This window comes from Scaptodrosophila lebanonensis, unplaced genomic scaffold (assembly GCF_003285725.1).
Source record: "Scaptodrosophila lebanonensis strain 11010-0011.00,11010-0021.00 unplaced genomic scaffold, SlebRS2 tig00000129-arrow-arrow-pilon, whole genome shotgun sequence".
Lineage (NCBI taxonomy): Eukaryota > Metazoa > Arthropoda > Insecta > Diptera > Drosophilidae > Scaptodrosophila > Scaptodrosophila lebanonensis.
Genome location: NW_022060583.1, coordinates 214,833 through 239,607, shown reverse-complemented (window position 1 = coordinate 239,607; position 24,775 = coordinate 214,833). Strand labels below are relative to the sequence as shown.

At 37.3% G+C, this 24,775-nt stretch overlaps 1 protein-coding gene across 1 annotated transcript; it reads right to left on the bottom strand.

The window, feature by feature from the left end:
- Positions 1-8,649: 8,649 nt before the first annotated feature.
- Positions 8,650-9,307, bottom strand: LOC115628928 (G-box-binding factor-like). The gene is made up of 2 exons (XM_030525190.1): positions 9,285-9,307; positions 8,650-9,212 (listed from the first exon to the last, which is right to left on the bottom strand). Exon 2 carries the CDS (start codon positions 9,208-9,210, stop codon positions 8,815-8,817), a length of 396 nt encoding a protein of 131 aa, XP_030381050.1. The 5' UTR covers positions 9,211-9,212; positions 9,285-9,307; the 3' UTR covers positions 8,650-8,814.
- Between the last annotated feature and the right edge of the window lie 15,468 nt (positions 9,308-24,775).

Below are 24,775 nucleotides of genomic sequence, written 5' to 3'. Positions count from 1 at the left end.
AGAAACACACATGTGCATGTTCACAAAAAAAAAAAGAAAAAAAATTAAGTGGTAAATGTAACGGTAACGGGGCAGGAAACGGAAACAACGTAAGCGGAAACGCATGTCTAACAACTTGCTGAAACTACAAGCGGACCGCGCCACAAAACGCGCTGTGTGCCAACGCTAGCTGGCTGGCAGGCTGGCAGGCTGGCTGGCTGGCAAACATGATTAGTACCCGGAAAATAGGAAATGGGGAAGCAGTAGTAGCCAAATACTTGCATGAAGTTATAAGCAGCAGACTTGGTGGCCAGCAGACTGGGTTACCAGCTGATGCTTGGGCCAAACTATCACACATACAAACACACAAACACACACAACATACCACACATGCGCTTGTGATATATGCCTTGCTTATTTGCCAAATGTGCAAGGACCTCTCCACACATTCAACATAAAACACATGCGCCCTTAGAGATGGACACGCCTCGTGATTCGGCAATCCAATTAAGGGTCTCATAAATTCATGCGAATATAAAATGGAGTCCAGAATAAAGGCGCTACAGGCTCACAAATTTCAAATTTCAAATTACAGGCTCAAATTCACAACAAAGATTTACGTGTAATGCTGTTTAATTTAATTTCAGTAGAGATTAAAGGGTATACATTCCTAATGATTAAACTGCTACTCCCAGCCAAAGCTCTTGTAAAGTTGAAAAACGTTATAACATACAAACAAAATACTTAAAAATTCATTTTTTTTTTAAGTAAAACTCATGTAGGGGTTTTTAATGCTGAATCGGCAACATTCTCTGTGACGAAAAGCTGGCAAAATTTAAATTAAATTATGAATGGAAACAAAAATCAGCTGTGGTATAAAGATGCGTCCATGGATCTAATGTTTCAATCTAAAATGTAAACAATTGCAGGAATATTTTTAATGAAAATATAAGCAATCTGAAATGTAAACAATTCCAGGAATATTTTTAATGAAAATAGAGTTGCGTTTTCTAAGGCTCTTGTAAGCTGGATCGGCAATGACGACGGGTTTTCTATTTATTTTTCAGCGGGTTTCATAACTATTTATAGCGGTGCTTCTAGCAGTTTTCTATCGGGTTTTCTATAAATTTTTAGTTTACATTGTAGCCGTTTTCTAGCGGTTCTTTCTATTTTCATTGTTAGCTGAGTTTTTATCCATGTAGAGTAAGTTTTCTAACCTTTTTTAATGGTCTTTTTGTTATTTTAAGCGGATTTTCTATACATTTTTTACCTACTTTTAAATCTGTTGCTAGCCAGTTTCTTCAATAACTGAAGGCCTTATCAGCGAAATTTACATTAGCCATCAATCATTGTTAAATAATTATAAAGGCTCCCTTCACCAATCTAAAAAAATTAGCGCAAATTAAATTTCTACAATATAACCATTAAATTTCACTTCTATCGCGTGTCGCGTGTCTAACACACACATTTAAATTTTTTTTTAAAATTATTTACAAATTTCTTTAGAATTTATATGCCCGTCCATAGGGCAGTATCTGTTGATTGTAGCAAGAACATATCAAGTCAGCTCACACTTGCCAGAGCCATTGGAAACACTTCGATTTGAATACTCAAAGAGTTGTGTTTTGCAAAAATTGTATTTATCTTAATTAGTGTAATTTTTTTTCTTGTGCCCATCTCTATCTGAAAACTACTCAGTAAGTCATACATATTCGTGCATACATATGTGACCCAAGCAACTGAAAGCAAAGTTGTTAAAGCCATTGCCAGTCAGTTGAGCTTAAATCCTTTTTTTATTTCTAGCTCTGGTGTTGTTGTTTTAGGCTGGCCTCGTTGCTGCTGGCGCTGTTATTATTGCCGCTGCTGCTGCCGTTGTGTTGTTGTTGTTGCTGCTGCTGCTGCTGCTGCTGTTGCTGTTGCTGTTATTGCCTCGCTGTTGCCTACTTTTAGTGTTTAGCTCGCGCAGCATACGCCGTTATCCATGGCCGCATAAAAATAGTACATCGCAGTTGATGTCGCTCTCGACGTCGCGTCTCTGCTTCCACTTCCACTTCCATCGTCGTTTTTCGACCCCCCATTGCATTTTGCGGTTGCGCTTGCGGTCGCCATTCTGTCCCCTTTTTTGCTCCCAATCTATGTATGTGTGTGTGTGTGTGTGTGTGTGCGTTGTGTGTCGTCTGCGTAAAGGCTTAAAGTATTACAGTTATAGTGAACCAACCGTCTATGCCCCCCCCCCCCCCCCCCCCCCCCTTCCCATCACTGTCCCGCCCACCAACCAAGCACAACCCGTTTAGCAAAGCCAAATGTTGACAACGACGTTTGCTACTTTTGGCTTTCGCTTTAGCAATATGAGCAACTTTTTGCTGTTTGTTTATGTTGCTACTTGTTGTTTTTGTTGTGGCTGCTGCTGCTGCTTCTGCTTCTGCTGCTTGCAACAAATTGCTGTAAGCCGTGAAACTAATCTTGGTAGTTCCTTTTTTTCCACAACTGCTGCTCCTACTACAACTACATACTGTTTACTGCTGCTGTTGACTGTGAAACTACTTTAGCGGATTACTTTTGGATATTTTTGTTAGCACACACTGTGCTGCTTAGTTGCCTATTTTAGCTTATTTTTAGTTCTGAACGGAAGCAGGAGCAGCAAAAGCAACAGCAACAGCAGTAGCAGCAGCAGCAGCATTGACGGCTTGGCGTGCTGTGTTGCTCTGTTGTGGCACTCACTCATTAGCTTTAATTTGGACTGCGCACGTGAGGGGTGCCAATTTGGCTAGCATACATTTGAGCGCTAATAAGCAGTTGGACATGCCTCACAAGTGCCCCAAACACACTGAAAGGGCGGAACAGAAAAAATGGCACGCAGCTATAGCACGTAACTATAAATACAGCAACAAAGTCCAGGTATACAAGTAGTAGGACACAAAAAAAAAAACGACAGTTTAATATTGTTTTTTGCTTACCAAACACTATTTGGCCGAGAAAGTATCGACTGGCACAAAAAAATGAGGCCAAATTGCAAGAAAGAACATTATTTTTATTGCAAAATAAATTAGAGGTTTTCATTAGCACTACGAGCTGAATCGACTCAGACATGTCTGTCCACATGAACGCATCGAGGCTAAGGGCATTTCCTTGACTATATTATTTACCTGCCATTAGATTGATTGGCCGAGCTATAATTTATTTGTTTTGTTATGACAACAACAGCTGCCTGACTACAGTAAGTGCAGAAAATACAGCTTATAGCACAGTTAATCCAAAAATAAAAATTCTCACGTCAAATTGTTGTTATCCTGTCTGTCCGATAGTTCGTTAGTTGTCTAACCTCACACATGCTTTAAGAAGTTGTTTATTGTTTGATTTCTGGTACAAATTATTTAGCTAGGAGCTATGGACTACGAGAACAACATGTACATATTTCGTTTTAATATAATATAATATATTATGAGCGGCCTCAGTTCGAATACATTTGTTTATTTAATTTATTTTCGAAACGTCTAATATATTTTTTAAATATTTATATTGTAGGAATGCTTTAACTGCATAACAGTAGGAACACCCAGTAATAACTTACACTAATATTTAAGCAGTGATCGAATAGCTAACGAGTGAACAGCGATCAATATTCGATAGTAACCGATAGCAGATAAGAATACGTCAATCGAGATCGAAGAGCGAAAGATAGAAGAAGACGCTTAGTGAAATTGTCAATTGTAATAAACCTAATTCACTCAATAATATGTATTTTCAAAATATTGTTTTCAAAAAAAGTCCTTTTCAGAACTTATCATTCAATCACTAAAAATCATATTTCTTTTTATTTAATCGCAATATGTATGTGAAAAATATGTGTAGTATTGAATAATATTCAAGTTTTATTTACACACAAACTTAAAAAAAACTCGTTATTACTTCCCATAAATTCCCATTGAGATTAATATAATTTCAATTTAATCTTCAGTGAAACGTTATGGGAATTAATTTGCATTATATGCATATCAAATCAATCTATCTAATCGAACTGCTATAATACGATAAATATAATATATATACGAGTATATATATATGACAGTCTATAGTGAAAGCTTCAAAATAAATTTTCATGTTAAGCATTATAATACAAAACTTAAAGCAGATTGATTAGAAGAGTAGGTGTAGTGTTGAAGGCAGAAACAGAGAAGAAATCCACTTTCCTTTCAAGCCTTTTCTGTCAATTCGTTTTCTTAATTTTTGTGGCTATTTGTGCCACAAGAAAACTTAAGCCATTGCAGGATTATCTAAACATAATGTTAGCTGAAAACCTAAAACTAAAGCAGTATCTTGCAAATAGGTTTTCATTTTGATCAGTTTTTCAAAAATTCTGGAAAATTTAATAAATGTATTAAAAAAACGTGGTAAAACATTATAACTAAGAAGGTATAGGTTTTTAAAGTCAAGTTAATGAACAAAAAACGCTGATTCGTGGACTTATTCTACCTTTGTTTATTATTTTATTCAGACTGCCGCACACATATACTGTGTCCGATCTTTGCTTCAAAGCTATAAAATACATGGATATGGATATACAAATAGAGATATTTAAATAAATAATAATTTAATAAATAACATCAATAGCTATCAAAGGTCAAATTGATGTGATATTGATATGGTGATGATTGATATGGCAGGTATGTGTTTTATATTTTGTACTTCAATTAAGTTTTAAAATGGTGATACGCAGAACTGGAATCGATTTACTGGTCTGTTGATAACTAAAACCTATTTGTTTAGAGGAAGGGCTCCCACCAAAATATAGCTAACCATGTGAGCTCGGTGTCTTTTGATAATTGAGAGCTTTATTAACTCGCACAATGGCCTTTCAATACTTGTATATCATAGTATTTTTGAAGATAAAATCTTTTAACACTCTTGCAGTTTCTCAGTCTTTCGATATAAAATGTAGTTGCATCGCCTCTATATGTCTATAAAACTCTAGGTAGTTCTTTAAAATATAAATTACATTCGATAATACAATACTATATAGCACATATTCTATAGACACTCGTTTATATTTAAATAATTTGTGCGACTTCTGACTGGCTATCTAGACAACATAATGCTCTAAATGCACTTGTGATACATTTGAGCTGTCATCAGGTATTATTATTTTATCAGCAGCAGAAATAGGGGGGTTGGGCTGGTGTGTGGTGGAGGAGGGGGAGGAGCTAAAGGTGGAAAAGAAGGTGAAGAGGGTGGCGTCAGAGCGACGCCTGCAAAGTGAAACGCTTGTTTTTGTTGTTTTTTCCAATGAATTTTCCATCAATTGTGCAAACACAAAGCGGGAATGGCGCGCCCGTTATCAAATGCATGACGTCGTGACGTCGCCGCTGTGATTGAATATGCGGCTCCCGCTGCCTAACACAATAAACCAATTCAAAACAAAAAGGCAGCGACGCGCTCATCTAGCGAACAAGGCGGAATGGAGCGGGTGTGGGAGCGCGGATAGGAAATGGTGCGAGTGTGCAAACTGTTGCTGCCTAGACAGAAACACCCACACACGCACACCGACATCGCAGCCACGTGCACAATCATGTGATGACATGCCCAGGTAGTCGTTGAATATTATGGCTTTCCAAAACGCTACGATTGGAGTGGAGCACAGTGAAGTCGAGTCAAGTCGAGTCGAGTCAAGTCGAGTCGAGTGGAGAAGGCAGAGAAGCGACGGCTTTCACTTTCACTTTTGTGCATTTCCGTCAAGCGGAAATTCGCGTAAATTGCCGACATGTCCAGCAGCAGGCAGCGCCAAATGCGCCCACAATGGCGTGCCGGAAGTTGATGCAAGTCTAGAAACAAGTGCCAAATGCCGGAAGCCTATGGCGTTCTTGTGCACGGCAACAGCAATAAGAGCAAAGCGTTAACAGGGAAAGTGCGGAGAGGCGATATGAAACCGCTTGCCATGGGTGTGCTTGGCCCAATGGGGGGTTCAATGTGCTGGCCCAATTTCATTCTACTAAACGATATCATGGCAAAGAAAATGAACGCTACATACAGTCCACATCGTAGAGATATGAAGTTTGAATCAACGAGTGTGTATGTGAGCCAAGAGGAAGTGTAATCATCATTGATGAAAAGAAACAATAGAAGGAGCAGCAAGCGTAGAAATCAAAACAAAGCGAAACTAAACAATGAAATATCAAACAAATACTATAGGTATGGAGAGTGAGAGACAGAACAAATACTAGAGAAAAGGAATTAACGCCTAAAGTGCTCGATGCTTTGAGAAACTGTTGGCAATTGTAGAAAGTGCAAAAGACAATTAAAAGGAGGTTGAAAGAAAGGGTCCTAATTGATACTAAACAGTGACAAAAGAACAGTAAGCTTGGTAGCTTTTGTACCAAGCATATACATTTTGTTTTAAGTGCGATTTTCAATCTTGAAATCTCTCTGAATTATAAACTCTTAATTAAATTGTTTAACTCTTTCTAATCGATTTTTGTTTTTGATTATATTGTTTTTATTGCTATGCTTAATGAATGATGAATACCCAATGAATCCTGGGCATAGTCCATTACAATATACTGCACACATGCAAATGAAGCGCTCACAATTTGTATTAATATTAAAAATCACTTGGTTTTAGTCCAAAGTAAAGTAAAACACGTTAAGCCAATATAAAAGTTGAGCAACTGAGGGAGAGAGAGATAGAGATGTCATGCGTTGAGGTGGTTTACAATTTCTTCTTTAAATAAGTTCTTTGTTATTATTTAAAGTTACGAGCAGATCATTGAAGTTGAGAAATCGGTTCCGCACTTCAAATTTAAAGTCGATACAAGATAGTCAGTTTTGGCAAGAATGTAAGACCATAATTTTCTTAATCAGTGCAGAAAAGTGTTACTTTAACAGCATAATGAAAGTTATTAGAGTGGAATCAGCATTTTTGCTCATGCCATTTTTAGGTAGTCTTTCAAGGAACTATTTTGAACGGATTTTGCACGAAAAAAAGATATCTCTTCAAACAAAAAAAGAACACCTTAATTAGAGCCGAATTATAAGAAAATGTCGATGGCAACAATAAAATCCAATGTTTGCAGCACGGACGCAATAAGCTTGAATCTATTCTAAATATTTCTAAATATATTTGAAAAACATTCAACATTATCTGCTTTAAGTATTTATTAAAAACTACATTTTTAAAATAGTTGATTATTATTACTATTATTGAGCGGCATAGTGCTCTAACACTACCATAAAACGCGACAATATAGCCGTCCTTGAAAAGATAGCTTTACGAAAATATACACAATTAAAACCAGGACTTAGTTCGATACGATATTGCTTAAAAAATGAAATATGTGCATGTTTGCAGTGGAAAATGCACATTAACAAAAGTGCAATCTAGCAACATATTGTATCAAATCTGATACTACTTAATAATTTCTAATTGATGGACATTAACTAGAACAGCCCCCGGACTCTAAAACTCTCTCTACCTATGTGTAGAATAATTAAATGAATTTTAAAAAACAACGTTGACAAAACAGAAAAAAAAAGTTATGGATTAAAAAATTCGAAGAATTATGGAATTTTTGAAAAATCACTAATAGCGGGGGAGTGGGGGAAGGAGGATAATATAAATACCGCGTATATGTGCAAAATGTTGTGTGTCTAGCTCTTAGTCTCCGAGTCTCTGAGATCTTGGTGTTTATGTGAGCAGACGGAAAGACATGCAGACAGCGCTAAAACGACTCGTCCCCTCATACTGATCAAAAATATATGTACAAGTATATGTATGCCTATTGGGGTCGCACGTTGGCACTAAACCAATATACTGCTTTACCCTTGGGGTGCAGGGTATTGTAAGGTGTCTACAAATATGAAATGGAGCACATTATTTACAAACAAATTCTCAAGCCGAAGCACATTTTCGTCGAACAGTTGTCACCCAGTCGCCTCAAATTGCATTTATTCGTGGAGTGAGTGGACTAGTGTGGAGCAAATTAAATAGAAAGCTGTTGTCTCGAGTTGCAATAATAAAAACAGATCTTGTATTGCTGTTGATATAATAGTTTACTCCAAACTCTGTCCCTCCATTCCTTCGCTCTCTCCCCCTCTCTTCATGAAACACATACAGTGTTCCAGCCTCTTTATTTGAATTGGCATTTGCTGCCTCACGCTATTCATTTCATTTTGTTTTTGTTGTTTTTTGTTTAGCCTAGGCAGAGCACCAAACACCAAACACCACCCACATAACCCAATTGATTTTTATTCGTTTTTCTCCCCATGTTATTTGAATAATAAAGACCGAAATGCCCAACCCCAACCCTATCCGCATTCCAGTTGCTGGTAGCCCGGCTAGTGCCTTTCATTTGTGCCCCATTTCATTTGCGTTTGGTTCTCTTCTGTTTCGTGTTTTTTTTTTTTTTTCGTTCGTTCGTTGTTTGTTATGTTTTTATGTTGCCTACGTTTTGCTGCCCATTGCAATTGGCCTTCATTTCTGTTTATTGTCGATTGTCCAACGTTCGTCGGTCGTCGTTCGGCGCCCATTCGCCGGCCACCCGTTTTTGGACTGTTATGATGAAGTGATTGAAACCCGGCCATCGGAATGGCCCTTGGACATGCAAGCGACGTGTTGCTATTTTTGGCATTGTTTGCCATTTGTTTTGCCTGCTCCCTTTGCCACTTCAGACCGCGTCATTTGTTGCGTGCTAATTGGCCACGTGATGGCGACAAATTGAGTTTAAGTGAGGCGCGTTTGTCGAACGGCCGATAATAAACTCGAATTGGAATTTTTATTGATGAAAAGTGGGAAACAAATTCGTTCTTTCACTATTTTGTCCCAGTGCCGCCCTCCTCTACCGCTCACTGCAACAGATTTTGGCCATCGTGTTCCATTTGTTGTGGCAACGACTGCTTTTGCTGTTGCTGTTGCTCGTGCGGATGAAGCTGAAGCTGGTGCTGATGCTGGTTATGCAATGACTGCTGTGAGTGCTTTTTGGTCTTTGTGGCTGATGGCTGCTTATCAGCTGCTACCATGGCCTGATAGCGGCAGCTGTTGCCACTGCTGCTGGGCAGATGCTCCTCTTGCTGCAGGGCATAGTAAACACATTCCGGCGAATTGGCACGGGACTGCACTGGAGTGGGTGTAGCCGACGCAGTCTCCATCAGCGAGAGCTGCAACAGCGCCATATCGTCGCTTTGGGAGAGCTTGCGCTTCGCAGCCTTGTTGGAACTGCGGAACTGTGGCTTTGAGGACATGCCTGCAAAATTGCAAACTTTTTTGAGTTCTTGCCTTCGTTCGCGCTGCCACTCGAAGCGACTGCGACACTTACTTGAGGGTAAGCAGTTGACTCGACAAAACTTACAGCTGTAATGAGACGCAGTGCGCAATCGATCGGCATTTTATGGCAACGATCGCAACTCGCGCAATTTTCCGATGGCCTGCTTACAGCGAACTGCACTCATTTCTGGTTAAACAGCCCGTGAGAACAGCATCGGTGGCATCTGGCACTTTAGTCGCCAGTCAGCCCCCCTCGACTACTTACACTGACTACATACTACATACTACTACTCGTATATGCAAAGTGGCGCTTGGCATAATGAGTGAAGGAAACAGCCTAGGTAGCGGGCACGACAATTGCTTTAACCTTGGCCATATGCAAAGAGCAAATGCCAAAACTCAACGACCCAATGGCCCAGCCCGGGCCAGCCCACGCTCTGTCCACCGCCCACCATTTGTTTTTATGTTTATCTGCCGCCATTTTCCATAATTTCGACATTTGTATAAAATTCGCATATTTCCGCCATTTAACGCCGTATCAACATTTATGGCCAACATAGGCGAGAGAGCGGCGCCGAGCGACGACTGACGAGCGACAAGCACCAAGTGCTATATCCTTATACCCATGGGCGTATATACTTATGTATACACATACATATACATACATAGCAAGTATTTATGTATATGCATGCGTATTTGTATTTTCGTATACTGGCGTTACTGATGCTATCATTAAGAGCTTTACGGTAACGGCAGCAATGCTGGCAATAAAATTAATTAAAATTCAATAAATTGGCGCTCAAATGAAACATTCAAATGAACGCGCCAAGGACCCACACCCAGCCCCAATTGGAATAACAGAAGTGAGAAAATAAAATTGGTGGGGCTTGCAGCCTCCCTAGATAACTAGTGCTATCAACGCCTTGGTGTGGCTGGCCTTTGTCGCAGTGTTTGGGGTATTTGAGTTGTTGGAGGGCTTATGTTAATGCTCAATTACAATTGTTGTTGAGCTGGAAATTGTATGGCTCTCGACACTCACATACTTGTACATAAATACAATCTTATTTTGAGTAGGTGCTTATGCTTGGGGATTAATGCTTATCTTTAAGGACACACGGCCAGGTAATTAGCATACCAAAAACTTGAGTAACTTACTGTTGGAAGGGAGGAGAAAAGAATCAGAGCTGTGCATTAGAGTCTGGAGAATGGGTTTTCTTTAGTTTGTAACATTGGAAAAGGACCAACAAGTTTTGACACCATAATTAACAACTTATGCAAAAACGAAAGAGAAAAGGTGTGTGCTGCAATTCCTAGCTTAAGCTACGGTCCCACATCCAAATAATTTGTACGCAAATTTATGTTACAAGTTGGCATTCAATTGTTAATGCCACAGAAGTTTTTTGTTAGAGAAATCTTTTTTTCTTCTCTTCTCTTCATTTCATTTCATTTATTCACAAGAAATTGTCTCATTAATTTGTGTATTTCTATTATTAGTTGACAATAAAGAGTTCAGGTTATAATAGTTAGATATAAAGTCTGTTTTTGAGAAAAATCTAAGAAATTTTTTTTAATAACTTGATTTTTTTCAGAAAATTCAACAAATTTAATGTCTACTATTCCATATTTCTCCACTGTTCGCTCGCCTTGCGAATTTCAAAAGCATTAATTCTTAATGTTTCTGCTTAATTAGATATAAAGTCAGTTTTTGAGAAAAAGTATGAGAATACATATATTTGAAATGATTTGATTTTTTAGAAAATTCAACAAATTTAATGACTACTATTCCATATTTCTCCACTGTTCGCTCGCCTTGCGTTTTTTAAATGCGTTATTTTTACACATATTGCTTATTATTACACATTTTTTCCGCCCGATCAATTACTGTCTTTGCTCTAAACTTTTCTTCTTATTAATTTCACCAATTCCTTCTTTACCTCGTTCTCTTTTGATGTGAACCTATTTATTTATTTTCTTTCATTCCTGCAAAAATCAATAATTTGGTGGAAAATGTAAAGCAATCCAATTCCAAAGTCGTATATCACCTTACAATGAAAACTAAGCAATGCTCTCCTACTTCCATTCTTTTGTAATTGCCTTCCACTATTCCCCCAGTCATTGTACTAGCTTTTATTTCTTGCACATGCCTCGATTCGCATAGTTTTATTTATTATTTTGCCAATCGCCGGCCACTCAATAATTTACAGCGTCATTGCAGGCATCAGTTATACAGAACATGTAGTCCCCACCTCCCCTTGTATTTGCCTCGCCACGGTCTTACTTGAACCTCTTCGTGGCAGACACAATGCGCCCAAGCCCTGGCGTGTGGCATATAAACAAAACACTCAATATTCACGAGTAATAAACAAAACAAAAATGTGGCAGGCAGCTGCAATTGTTGTAGAAATATGTAATGAAATGGCTAGGCGGGTAAATAGAATTGCAAACTGCATTTTCGAGGGGGTTACCCTCTTCCGCTTGTATAAGGGGTACATAGGCACTGTCTCAAGGTAAGTAACACAGACGCGGAGCCATTTATTTTGGCTTAACTGAGTGCAGTTTGTGTTTCCCTACAGTAAACAGTCCGTCTTGATATTGGAAAATAATAGACTGGTAGAAGGGATGTGACGGATATGCCTGTTCAAAAATTTGTCCCATAATTATATAGGAATTTAACAATTGCCTGTGAAAAGTATTTACAAATGCATCTCTCATAACAAAACTTGACTTACTTAGAAGTAGTCGATGAATGTAGGGTTTTTGAAAATTTTAAACATGTCTTTGCTAAGACCTGCAAATAAATTGTGGTCAAAACTATAAGGAAATAGTATAAATAGTATAAATAAATTAAGGAATCTTAATTTGTACTTAAGTATTTTATGAATTCTCACATCCCTATCAGACACCTAAATTTCAAAGTGGACTATTGTCCGTAAGCGTATAACTTTTATTTGCTCAGATTTAAATTTTGACTTATTTAAAAATTGCAATTAAATTAAATTACAATAATTTAATCAAAGCTAGAGACATTAAACATTTCCCTATTTTATTTCTAAATCTAGACAAAATCATCATCCCATATCATAGAGTTACCGAAAAAGTTGCAGGGTATTCCACTGCCGAGAGCAATCAGCTATAACATTTTATCTCGGCTTTTGTTGTTTTGGTTTCTGTTTCTGTTACCCGTATTTGTCGAGCCTAGCGGCAAAGCGACAGCCAGAGCAAGTGTTTTCAAACAAAGAGATGACAAAAGCGTGTAAGGCTCACAAAACGGAAAAAATGGAATTGCTTGTAATACTCGTACAAACGAAACAGATATAGAGGGGGGAAGGAGGAACATTGGAGAGCAACAAGCATGTGTGGGCCATGCTGAGTGGGTGGCGGGTGGTCGGTGGCGTGCAGGGGTTGGATGCGTATGGGTGTCATGCGTATGGCAACAGTTGTCTTAACAAGCAGCCGAAACAGCCAGAAGACAGACAAAACGTGCGGCAAACTTTGTCGCTGCCGAAACAATGCCAGAGAAAAACGGCAACGGAAATTGAAAAGAGGCAGCCACCGCCTTCTCTATACTATATATAAACACACACACACATAGTCGCACATATATACACATATGTATGCATGGTATGTACGATTGTACGCAGCGCTCCTTCAAGCAAAGTGCTGTAAAGGCATTCTGAAGTTTTATTTTCCCTGTTATCCAGTTTTACTTTTTGCTCGTTGTCCTTACTGCATTCCTTTGGCTGAAATTTAACCAAATTTGTTTCATATCTCTTTCAAGCTGTTGAGGGATCCAGTGTCGTTGCTAATTTCTCCCTCCCTGTCTCTTGCTCCCTCTCTGCCTCTCTCTCCCTCTCTCTCTCTCTTTCTATCTCTATACTCTGTGCATGCAGCGCATAAAAGTGTGCTACACTTTTTTCTGCTCGCCATTCACTTCAGTTAAAGTCATTGGTTCGGTGAGTGGCCCACAAATCCTTGGTCAGCAAATGGAAAGCACAGTGGCCGGCAAACACACAGATCCCCTCACACACTGCCCCTATGACACATTTGTGGTTGAAATGACAAAAGGAAACCAAGTAAGCAAAATGTAAAAGTTCTGACAGCAGCAGCAGCAACAACAAAACTAACAGCTGCAAGTACGTTAAATTTGTTGCTGCAAACTCTTTTATTCTGTTTCCACTGCTGTTTATTTTTGTTTTTGTGGCAACAGTTGTCAAAATATGGCCAACCACACAGCTGAGACCGCGTAGCCTTGCCGCAGGAGCCGTTGAAAAGAATGGCATGCACTGAACCATCATAATCTCTACGAAAATGGCTTTAATATAAGGATATTCGCAAACACCCGCATCCAACGAAGGCGCAGAAACAATTTACAGTTAAAGCTGAGCAGCTCATGAATACTCCCCTGCAAATGAATATTCTTACTCTGAAGTCGATCAAACAACGAATAAATGAAGAAACAGTTAATATTGCAGAACGTACAAAAAAAAGATTGGCTAGATTTGTCTTTAATTTAAAAATGATTAAACATTGCTAGTAGCCCTGTAAAAAGTTATGGCTAATATCATCAGAAAATCGAAGTAAATGTTGCTTTATAGACATTTTGCAAAATTAAGAAACAGAAGTGAAGAAACATTTAAGTCTATATATTTATCCATTCTTCTGATAATCTCAAGCTGTGGATTCTTTATTGCATTTAAGTACTTCTTCTTTATGAATTTCGTGAATGTATCAAAATTGTCAAACATTTTCGGTGAAATTAATCTTAGACCTAATGCAACATCGTAGGGATGACAACAAGGCGTGTATTAGGTATTGTCTCTAATTAAAGTATGACACATAATATTCATAGAATACTACTTAGCGAATAAATAAGTACAATTAATTAGTAATCAAGCTACCAAATTATATACAACAAAAACTTTCCTTATTAATGAATAAGAAAAGAAAAGTAGCATACCAATTACCATATATTTGTTTTAATGGGCAAACACTCAAAAGATTATATTTAATATTTAAGTCGCTGCCATTCACCTCATTATTTGTCGCGTTTCAGCGACTCTGTACCTTTTTTGTATGCCATTCTGCCACGTACACATACGCATATATGCACACATACACACACGCAGAGACATACAATTACCGACGATATTTCTCCAAGAAATTTAATTTGAATTTTGTTTGCATGCGTGTGCGTTGGCCTTACTCTAAAGCTAAGCTGATTGCATTGAGTATGCGCCATGTGTGCCATCACATCGTCCGCCTGAATCTCTGCAAGCCTACAATTCCGACGTCCTCTCTCTCGCTCTCTCCCTGTCTCTGTCTTTCTGTTTCTTTCCTTCTTTGCGCTTTGCGCTGTATGTTTGTGTTTACTTCATATCTCTTACGTTTGTATAATTAATCATTTTTTATGCGCCCAGCCGTCGCCAAAGTTGGCTTCGCTTTCGCATTATCATTGTAACATATGCGTTGCCTGTTTTACATGTTGTCATATATTTATTGCATTAAGATAAAAGCAACAAACACCGAAAGAGAGTATAAACTTGTGTATATAATACAATGTGAAAAATTCATTAACGACTCTGCCTGCCTCTCGATAATTTACCAACTAAACTCTCACTCACCTGTGTCACCTATAGCCGCTACTGTTCTTTCCTCTTCTCCTGTTGCTTCAAGTATTTGCCGTTGCTTTGTCGAATATTATTTGAAATTCCGCTCGGAACACGCACACACACACACACACAAACATGCACACATACACACACGCAACACACACAAACACACAAACGCGGCTTACCGCACGTTGAGGTTTGGACTTCGGTTTTAACTTGGGCTTTGGCTTTCACTTTGGGTCACGGTTTAGAATTTTCCTGTTTGTTGTTTTCTTCAAAAAGTTATTTTACACGTTTATGCGTTTGTTTGATCTCGCTTCGCAAAAAATGTGCAAAAGTTATCTGCGTTTCGAATGAGACAATAACAACTGAGCAAATGAGTTGGGAGTTTGCGAGCGAAAAAGCACCTCAAAAGCATTTCAACAACTTTTGCCAACAAAACGAAACTAAGCATTACAAAATAAATAAAACTGAAATAAATCAAATATCTTTTCGGCAAGTTGAGTTTAAAATTAATTAAAAATTCATGAGCTGCCTTTGCCAACTATTGCTTGTTTGCCGGCCGCTGTCTACATGGCGTATGAGCAATTTTTGACCCATTTGTAAGTAGCCTGATATCGTGTGCGTTGTTTGTTTCTTGATGGCAAGCGGCCTGTTCATTTGCCTGTGAATAACAAAAGAGAAAGAAAGACAGTTGGGGACACAGTTAATAAAGGTAAGCCCATAACGACTGCGTAATTTCATTTTGAACAGCAACTCAAGTTTTAAACGCCTATAAGGCAGCTTTCAAATTTTCCAACAGCCCACAGCGTCGGCGAGTGCTAACATATTTTAACAAGTATTTAGGCCCACGCAAAAATACCCTGCACAGCAGGGAGCAACAGAAACACCCCAACAGCTGCCACTGCAGCGCCGCGTCCTCCCATTCTCCATTCCCCCCATCCCCCATCACCCGGATCGACGGCTCTTCCAAGTTTGAAAGTCTGCAATGGCGGCTTGAAAAATTCATGGTCGTGTTTGGGGCACACTGAAAACTTTCTGCCACACACACAAACACACACACACATACACCGCCACACACACAGAATAACAAACACAGGTAAGCGCTGCCGCCCACAGGCAAAGGCCAATTTTAAGTTTGAATATTTTAGCTGCTAATTAAAATGTATTCGCGGTTAACAAAACGCGCGCGCGCCACAAAGCCGGCACTTTTCGTTCATTAGAAAGCAAGTTACCCAACTAAAGCATACTCTATACCTGCCGTTATGAGTTTACGAATAAAACAATGGCAATAATTATAGAGGTACTTTTTACTGAACCCATTCTAATGAAATACAATAGCTCCTTTGGATATTATATATTACTTATTGCTTCTTCCTCTTTATTTAATTGATTTTGTTGGTATTGATTAAAGAAGAACTTTTTAATATTATTATATTACAAAAAACATTATATCGTATTTTATTAAATTTAATAGATTGTTTTAATTATACACTGCAAACTTTTCACAAGAAGGATTCTGAAGTAGTTATGCTTTAACTTGAAAATGTATTTTAACTGTGCTTTCAGTTTTCTACAACTAAAGAAAGAAATATCAATCGAGTATTCTCTGGCTATATTTAAATTCATTCTAATTCAAGTTTTTCAAGTTTTCAATAAATTCTGATAATTATGTTCAATTTAGATGTTACTATAATAGTTATAAGTATATTCAACAAATGATGTTGTTTTAATTCAAGTTTTGAATAATATTGAAAACCAGTAAGTGAAATTATTTCAATATACAAGTATGTATTATCAGTTAATTTTGTTCAACTTATATTGTTCCTATAATAGTTAAAAGTTATTGAACATATTATGCACTTTTTTGCTTTCTACATTCGAAGAAACTAATATGCCCCATCACCTGGTCTGGGTTCAAGGTATGCTACTCGTTATAAGTAGCGGATGTTGGAAATGAGTTGAAAGTTTTTGCTGGGCAGCCACTGAAGCGAATGCCACAAATAAACACTAAATGTAATTGCAAGTGAAAAGAGTGGGCGTGGATTCCTGCTCGCCCACCGTAACTGTGGGTGATTCTGGGAGCTGGGCACTGGGTGCTGGGTGCAGGACACATCTGAGCATAATGGCACAATGGCAGCCAGCTGAGCAAATGTGTCAAACAATCATGCTGGTCACTACCAATTTTCAGTTCAGTTGCACTTTCTAACGTTAAACGTTGTCGGAGATGTAATCAGACACACATACACACACACACACACTCATGTGTGTGTAGCTACATCTGTCCTGTAATGCCATGCCATGAAATGCAATGCTGTGCTCTGGCCAGTTCTGTCCTGTCCTGTCCTGTGCTGACCTGACCTGGTGCTCGTACATTGCCGTGCTACATCATTTAACTGAAAGCGGAAATGCGCTGTCATATTGCATTTGCTTATTGTTAGAATGTTGTGAAAATGCCTCAGGAAGTGCCTGGAGACTACTACGACCGACCAACTGGCAATAAAGCAACTGCACTGACAGCAAGTGGATGGAATGGACCACAAGATGTTTGAAATATATATGAGCAATTGAAATAAATGTTAATCGCAGGACATTGGATATAGCTCTAATTATAGGTTTGCATAAAGATGCCATTAGGTTAAGCTATGGGCATATCGGGCCAAGTTGTGCAATTAAATGTGTATAATTATTGCTTGTTTTTGCCTTTTCACAAATTTCACGCTGAGTTTTGCAGTTACATATGAATTGTACGAATAATAAGTAATCAGTCTGCATAGGAAAAATGTAATTAAAAATAAAAAGCTATCTTCTGACTTGAACCACACTCAAGTACAATATATGTTAATACTCTATATAAAGTTAATTAAATTACTCTACTTTTTTACTGCTATTGGAATACAAGTATGTTCAGAATTTTCCTCCTTTTTCCTACTATATGGGTGTACCTTTTATGTTGTTTTTGCATCTAAACTTTCTTGCTATTCTTACCCATTCGTAAAATCAAAAACTTAGAAAACGATTTTACAGATGAACTAAATATATATTTTGCCAAGAGCAGGTGACTTTACAGAACCAAATAAGTACTATAAGTCAAGCACCGACAAGTGGACAGTTAATTAATAGTCACTTCTTTAGTGGCTTCAGCAACAACTCATCAAAAATTGAACAGAATTTGTAAGCAAACCTCAAAAATGTTGAAAATACGAGCATGAAGAATACGTTTACAATGAATTTATGCTTTTGAAGTCAAAGCGAAAAGATTAAGAAAATAGTCTGCAATAGGCTCAGAAAATGGACAATTTATTGGCCCATTTGAACTAAAGCCAACAAAAATGGCATGAACAAATAATAGGCTTTATGGCCAATACACTCGACACTTAGTTGTGTGGAAGAAAAATTGGCAAAGATACACAGCTTCGAGTAAATGTCTAATGAAAATTGACAAATCAATGTTAGGGCGTAATTACAGAGCAAACGTCCAACAAAATGGATTCAATTATACCATAAAGCAATCAATCTTTGAATTTAATTGAATTTTATAAATGAATTTATGTACTTATTCAATTGGCTCTATATACATCTAGGTGGTGTTATAAATGTATGTAATTTAAAAAATATATGTAAATTGCTTAGAGTTAGTCAATTATGGCAGCAGGTCCAAGACTTCATTCCATAAAAATAGTCGACTTTAGCCATAAACGAATAACACGAATAAAGCAACTACCTAACAGCTACTGCCCCGAAGCATGCATTTCCGCTCCGAGCTCACGTTCGATTGGCTCCTGACTCCTGACTCCTGACTGCTGCCCATATTGTCTCGACTGTCATGACAGCATAATGAAGTATGCATATTTCAGCAGCAACAGCTCCATCGAGAATTCAGAGTCAGGCTTCATTCAGCTTCATCCAGTGGCTGCCATCCCCACAGTTTACTGCACCAGCGTTAAACTTCCTGTCTCGGAGAACTAGTTCGACTCAATAGATTATAAATAAAATATTCGATTCGTCCAATTAAGAAACAAGTAAATAAATTTTACCTGAATGTCAATCATTTCTATTATTTTCAGCTGATTTTGATCCATTCTTTTAGAATTCTATCTTATACATAAATAAATGCTTGGTAATAATCTTCGTTGTCGGTTTGTTAACAAAAAGTCCATAAACGTATCATCCAATTAAAAATCAATCTATAGACAAATGATTGTATTGCTTTCCAGGAAAAAATCTGTGTTTGAAAATCAACAATTTAATTTGGGAGACACCCACAGTTTGTAAATGTAAAAACAAAAGAGTTCCAGCTTTGGTCTTTGGTTTCATATACGACTACGAAGTGACTGCCAGAAGTTATCATTTTTACAAGTTTAATTATTACCCGGGCAACGATTGTGGCTCCAAAATTAAAGGAGAGTTATTAATCTACTCTCTCGGAATGTACGATTATGAATATGTAATATGATTATATTATTGGTATAGTGATGCAGAGAAAAGAAGTACAAGTTCTCCTTTTTAGGGCTTAGGAGAATATGGTAACTCGAACTCATTTACTTTCCATAGTCCTTTGTTTTTTTAAGTACTTTCAAACATTTAGATATATGCCCTATAATCGCATTTAATCATGCTTTTATATTTGCTGAAGTCTCTAGATATAAATATGTGGCACAACCAATACAATATATAGTACAAGTAAAGTAAAAAAAAAAATGGTTTCGTTATCAATAAAATCCTTGTCTATTGCAAGAATTTGCTTAAAAACAAAACATATATAAATACAGAATAGCTTTTCCATATTTATTTTTTATTTCTAGTACGATATGGTGACAAATAAAAATTCAAAATATTTACTTAAAATGTGAAAAAGTAAGTGTATACCAATTCTGCTACAGGAAAAAAAACTGCGTCGTCTTAAACATAGAAACCCCCTACATCAAATGCCAGTGACATACTTATATTTCAAATTTTGTTTACTCTCTTAAGTTGTTATTTGTTATTAACCAAATCAATTTTTAATCTTTAATATTAAAACAAGATAGAACGCTACAGTCGAGCAAGCCCGACAGTAAAATAGCCTGTACTCTCCACAAAAAAAGAAAAATTAAAAAAAAAAAAATTTTAAAAAAAATTAAATTATTAAAAAAAATTAATGAATTAATTAATTAAATTAAATTAGAATATATGTTTATGTTTAGTTTTAACAGCATACATTTACATCACGTACCTATGCGTGTTTATATGCGTGTATGTATGCAGCACAAAGTTGAACCAAAGCAGCAACAACAACAACAGCTGCGGGCAGCGCTGCCGACAGAGCTGCAGGCAGCGCATGAGCAGCGATTTTACTTATGGCTATAACTTTCTTCAGAATTGACCTATCATGATGAAATTTGGCACACGGACACATTAGTACTAACTGGATGTACCTACCAAAATTGATTTCAAAATTCCGAGAATTACGGAAGTTATAAGAAAAAACACGAATTGCGGGGGAGTGGGGGGGTGCATCGAAAAAAAACTCAAACTCGTACTTTCTCGGTCTTAGGAGAATATGGAAACCAAGTTTGGTTATTCTAGCTCTTATACTTTCTGAGATCCTTGCGTTCATACGGACAGACGGACAGACAGACGGACAGACGGACAGACGGACAGACGGACAGACGGACAGACGGACGGACGGACAAGGCTATATCGACTCGGCTTCTCATCCTGATCAAGAATATATATACTTTGTGGGGTCTGCCACGCCTCCTTCTGTGTGTTACATACATGCGCACAAAACTAGTATAGCCTTTCACCCTTTGGGTACAGGCTATAAAAACTGAACTTAAGACAATCAAATATATCAATATTACGGTGGAAATAGTATCAATTGTTATTTAAATAATTACTTGATCACTTTCTAACAAGAAAGTCAAAAAAAGAATAAAAACACAAGAAGAAGAAACCTTTTTTGAGGAACAATTTTATGGCAACTATAGTTTGTTTAAAAATATTGTGTAAGGTTTGTCTTAAAACTAACTAGAAAGCGTTGAAATAAAAATGTCTTAAAGAAGATACTACATTTTTTTAATTAAATACTGCCGATATAACTAGTGTAACGTTAAAATATTCGCTATTGATGCTGTTGGGATGACACTGACTTGCAACGTGAGTGTGTGTGTGTGTGTGTGTGTGTGTGTGTGTGTGTGTGTGTGTGTGTGTGTGTGTGTGTGTGTGTGTGTGTGTGTGTGTGTGTGTGTGTGTGTGTGTGTGTGTGTGTGTATGAGTGTAAGTGTGTTGGTGTGCAGTAAAAGCAGTCAAGTGACATGGCACATTTCAAGGTAAACATTGTGAATTTTGCATACCAAACGCCAAAGCGGACAAACAGTAAAGCAAAAGCAGCTGGCAAAAGGAGGATGGAGAGCAGCGCGAGAGAACGAGAACGAGAGACAGCGAGAGAGAGAAAAGGAAAAAGGTCTTCTACAAATTGATCTGCGTGCTGTGAGAGCGCCTTGAAAAGTTCTGTGCGGTGAGGCAGAAAAGATATTCTATATATGTACATATCTCCAAATACGTATGTGTGTATATATTTACATACATACTTGTATGTAAGTATGTATGCATGTAGGCATACACAAAAGAGCTCACCACCCACAACGTGCACAATGCAATTTCTAATTGTGTAATTAATGTGGCGCACCACATGCTCAATGAATTTGTATTGCCGCTTACCGTGCCCCACCGCCCACTGCCACACTGCCCCACTGCCTTGGTCGCTTGTTGCTCACGCTCCCACTTGCAGCGGTTAATTTTTTTTTTTTTTCCACCTACTCTACTCCCCGAAAGGCAGCCGGAGCGTTAATTAAAGCGCAACACAAGCGTGACCAGCGTCCTTGGGCGTTTGCCATGCCCAAAAACTGCCTGCAACCGGCTGTGGTTGCACATTTCCAGTATAACGCAGTGGTTCTACATTTTGGATCCCAGCTACATCGACATACAATGGCCGAGATACTGAATCTAGCTGATGATATGTGTAGTATAAGCCTTAAGGACTGACTACAAAGTTAAAGCTAGAAACAACTATATTTTATCAGCCCTAACTACTAATCTACCCATCTGCAAACAAGCTCTAAAAGAGCCTCAACAAATGGTCATATCATCATATTTTTTCAGACTATCGACTAATAGACTTTAAAACTCTGCTAACCATTAGTACATAAGTACGTACAATTTATATAATTTTAGAAAAAGTTAACAGTCAAAATCCACAAAAAACTAAAACGTTATCTCTTTATCCACCCATCCACGGTGGGACCGACGACTATATGCAATCCGCTTATGATTTGCCAAAACCTAGAAGTAATGCCAAGTACTTAGTATACCCGAAAAAACAGAATTGACAATTTTGTTCAGGTAAATCGAAAATCTTGGCCATTGTGCGGCAAATACGGTGTCTGCGCTCGCATCTGTTTACAGTTGCTGGCGTTCATTTATTTGAAAAGCAATTTGTTACCTTTGCTCTGTTTACATTTACATGATTCTATATATTTTTCAAATATAGACATCGGCACGGCTCAAAATGGCCAAAAGAACGGAACGAATGAGCGAGCTAGCTTGCGAGAGTGAACGGAACGTTTGGAATTCCTCAATATTCGTTCGCATTGATAGCTGTAGTATATAGTGTTTGTATTTATGTATACATATACAAACATGTACATACATACACATGCATGTTTGTTTGTGTCTTATACTAACTGTTAATTCAATTTGCCTGCCAGCCTGCCTGCTGTTTACTTTGCTCTCTTGTCATTTTTATTGAGCATTTCAGTTGGCCAAAAATTGTTCAGGCGCTGGCATTTCAAAAGCGCGTTTTTCTTTTATTTTGCGCTAAATTGTTTACGGCAAAGTTTAAAGTTCATTTGCACTATACCGCTGGGCATTTGAAAGGCCATTGTAACAATAACAGTACATGCAACAACAAGACTGACTGACCGACTGCCTGCCACATAATTGCTTATGTAAATATACCTAGACGGCATATGCGTATGCGCAATGTGCCGTTCAAATGGGTTTTATAATCAATTCATTAGCGTGTACATACATACATAGCATGTTAATACATCCAAACATATGTTATATTTGAATACACATATAGCACATATATACATATAGTACATTTCTATATGTACATATACATACATAGTTGCCATCTAGACTGAGAATATCGACCAGCTGTTGCTGCCAATTGCAAAAGGCCTCCGGCTTGACCAGCGGCCACCGCATACTTAACTAAACACACATACTCATGTATGTGTATATAATGCCACGTACATACCCATATACATACATACATGCACACAATGTATGCATAAACATCCCGTCAAAGCTGCGTATGTGTAGAAGTAAACGCTATAGACAGAAATGGGAGTCTTCAAGAACTTTTTACCTTAAATTGTTATATGCGAGTAGATGTAAAAAAATATATGTATAAAGCGCTCAGATAAGCAGCATTTTAGCCTGAGAAATAATATAAGAAATAAGTTGCACAAATCATTTTAATTTCAACTTAATACTTGTATACTACTTGTATCTGTTGTGCTTATGCTTTGCATTTTAAAGAATTTGATGTTCAAGTTATAACATAAAAAATTAACTTAAGACAATAAATAGGCACGCAGACGGACGGTTGGGCGGATGGTTATGTCTGCATTAAATCACCTCATCATGCTGATCAGGAATTTATATTTTGAGTTTGGTGTTTAGTGGAATCAACGTCGAAAACAACATATATTTTTCCAGCACTTGTAGAGCTATAAATCTAGCTAGAAAATCTAATTAGCTGACCACGCTTGTATTAAATAAACATATATTTTAATAAAAAACAACAATAAGATAAATATGCGCTATAGTCGAATATACCCAACAATATTGAGCAATAAATTCTTAACCCATTTACAGACCAAAACTTTTCACAGCTTCTAAATAACTAAATTAATAATAACTCGTACTTAGATCGTACAAACATAATCGAATAAAAATAAATTTAAATTTCTAACTCTATGTTGATAAATAAATATTTTTTTAAAAACCATATATCTGTCCACAAATCCCTATTACTTGTAGGTTATGATGATACACAACAAATATGCTTTGTTAAATATATTCAAAAAGAGTTGAAGTGCTAGTTTTACTTTATTATAAAGTAGAATCAACACGTGAGTGTATTGAGAGCCTTTTTCTTTATTACTTGTAACTTGAAAAAATGCATTTATAGTATTTCAGAAAAAGGTAAAACATATAACAACTTTTAAAAAAGTTTATGCTAACCGGTTGGTTTGTCTCTGTAAATCCGAGTACGGATTAATTTCATTCATTAATTACATTACATTCATTTTAAAATGTTTATTGCTACCGAAAACGTGACAGCTGACATGCTCATTAAATTAACATAAAACATAAAAATACTCATAATTAACAACAACAAAATTACTTCATGTATTAATACAAAAATGTTGTCAGGCTATATTTTTCGAAGACATAAGTATAGAATATTCACGATGCTTATATAGTACGCTTTAGTTTCTTACTATAGCCTTATACTCTTCTTAATAGCAGCCCTAAATCAAATACTTGAACTTAAATTTAATCAGACTACATTCCGAGCTGTGAAAGCAATCTGAGTTCAGAAATCAATTGCTCTTTTAGCAAACAAAAAAGGGGATAGAGAAATCATTTTGCAAAATCATATTGAAGCAATCATTACTGTATCAATTTCCATTTTATGTAAATACTTATACTTAGATACATACATACAAACATACATATATCTTGTTGTTGCCACTGCTGTATTTATTTGGCGAAAATCGGAAAAGCGGCACAACAGGGCGCTGCCATTGCCGCTATTTTGTTTTGTTTTGTTTAGTTCGGTAAATACTTGAAAATTTAATGCCGTTTGGCCAAT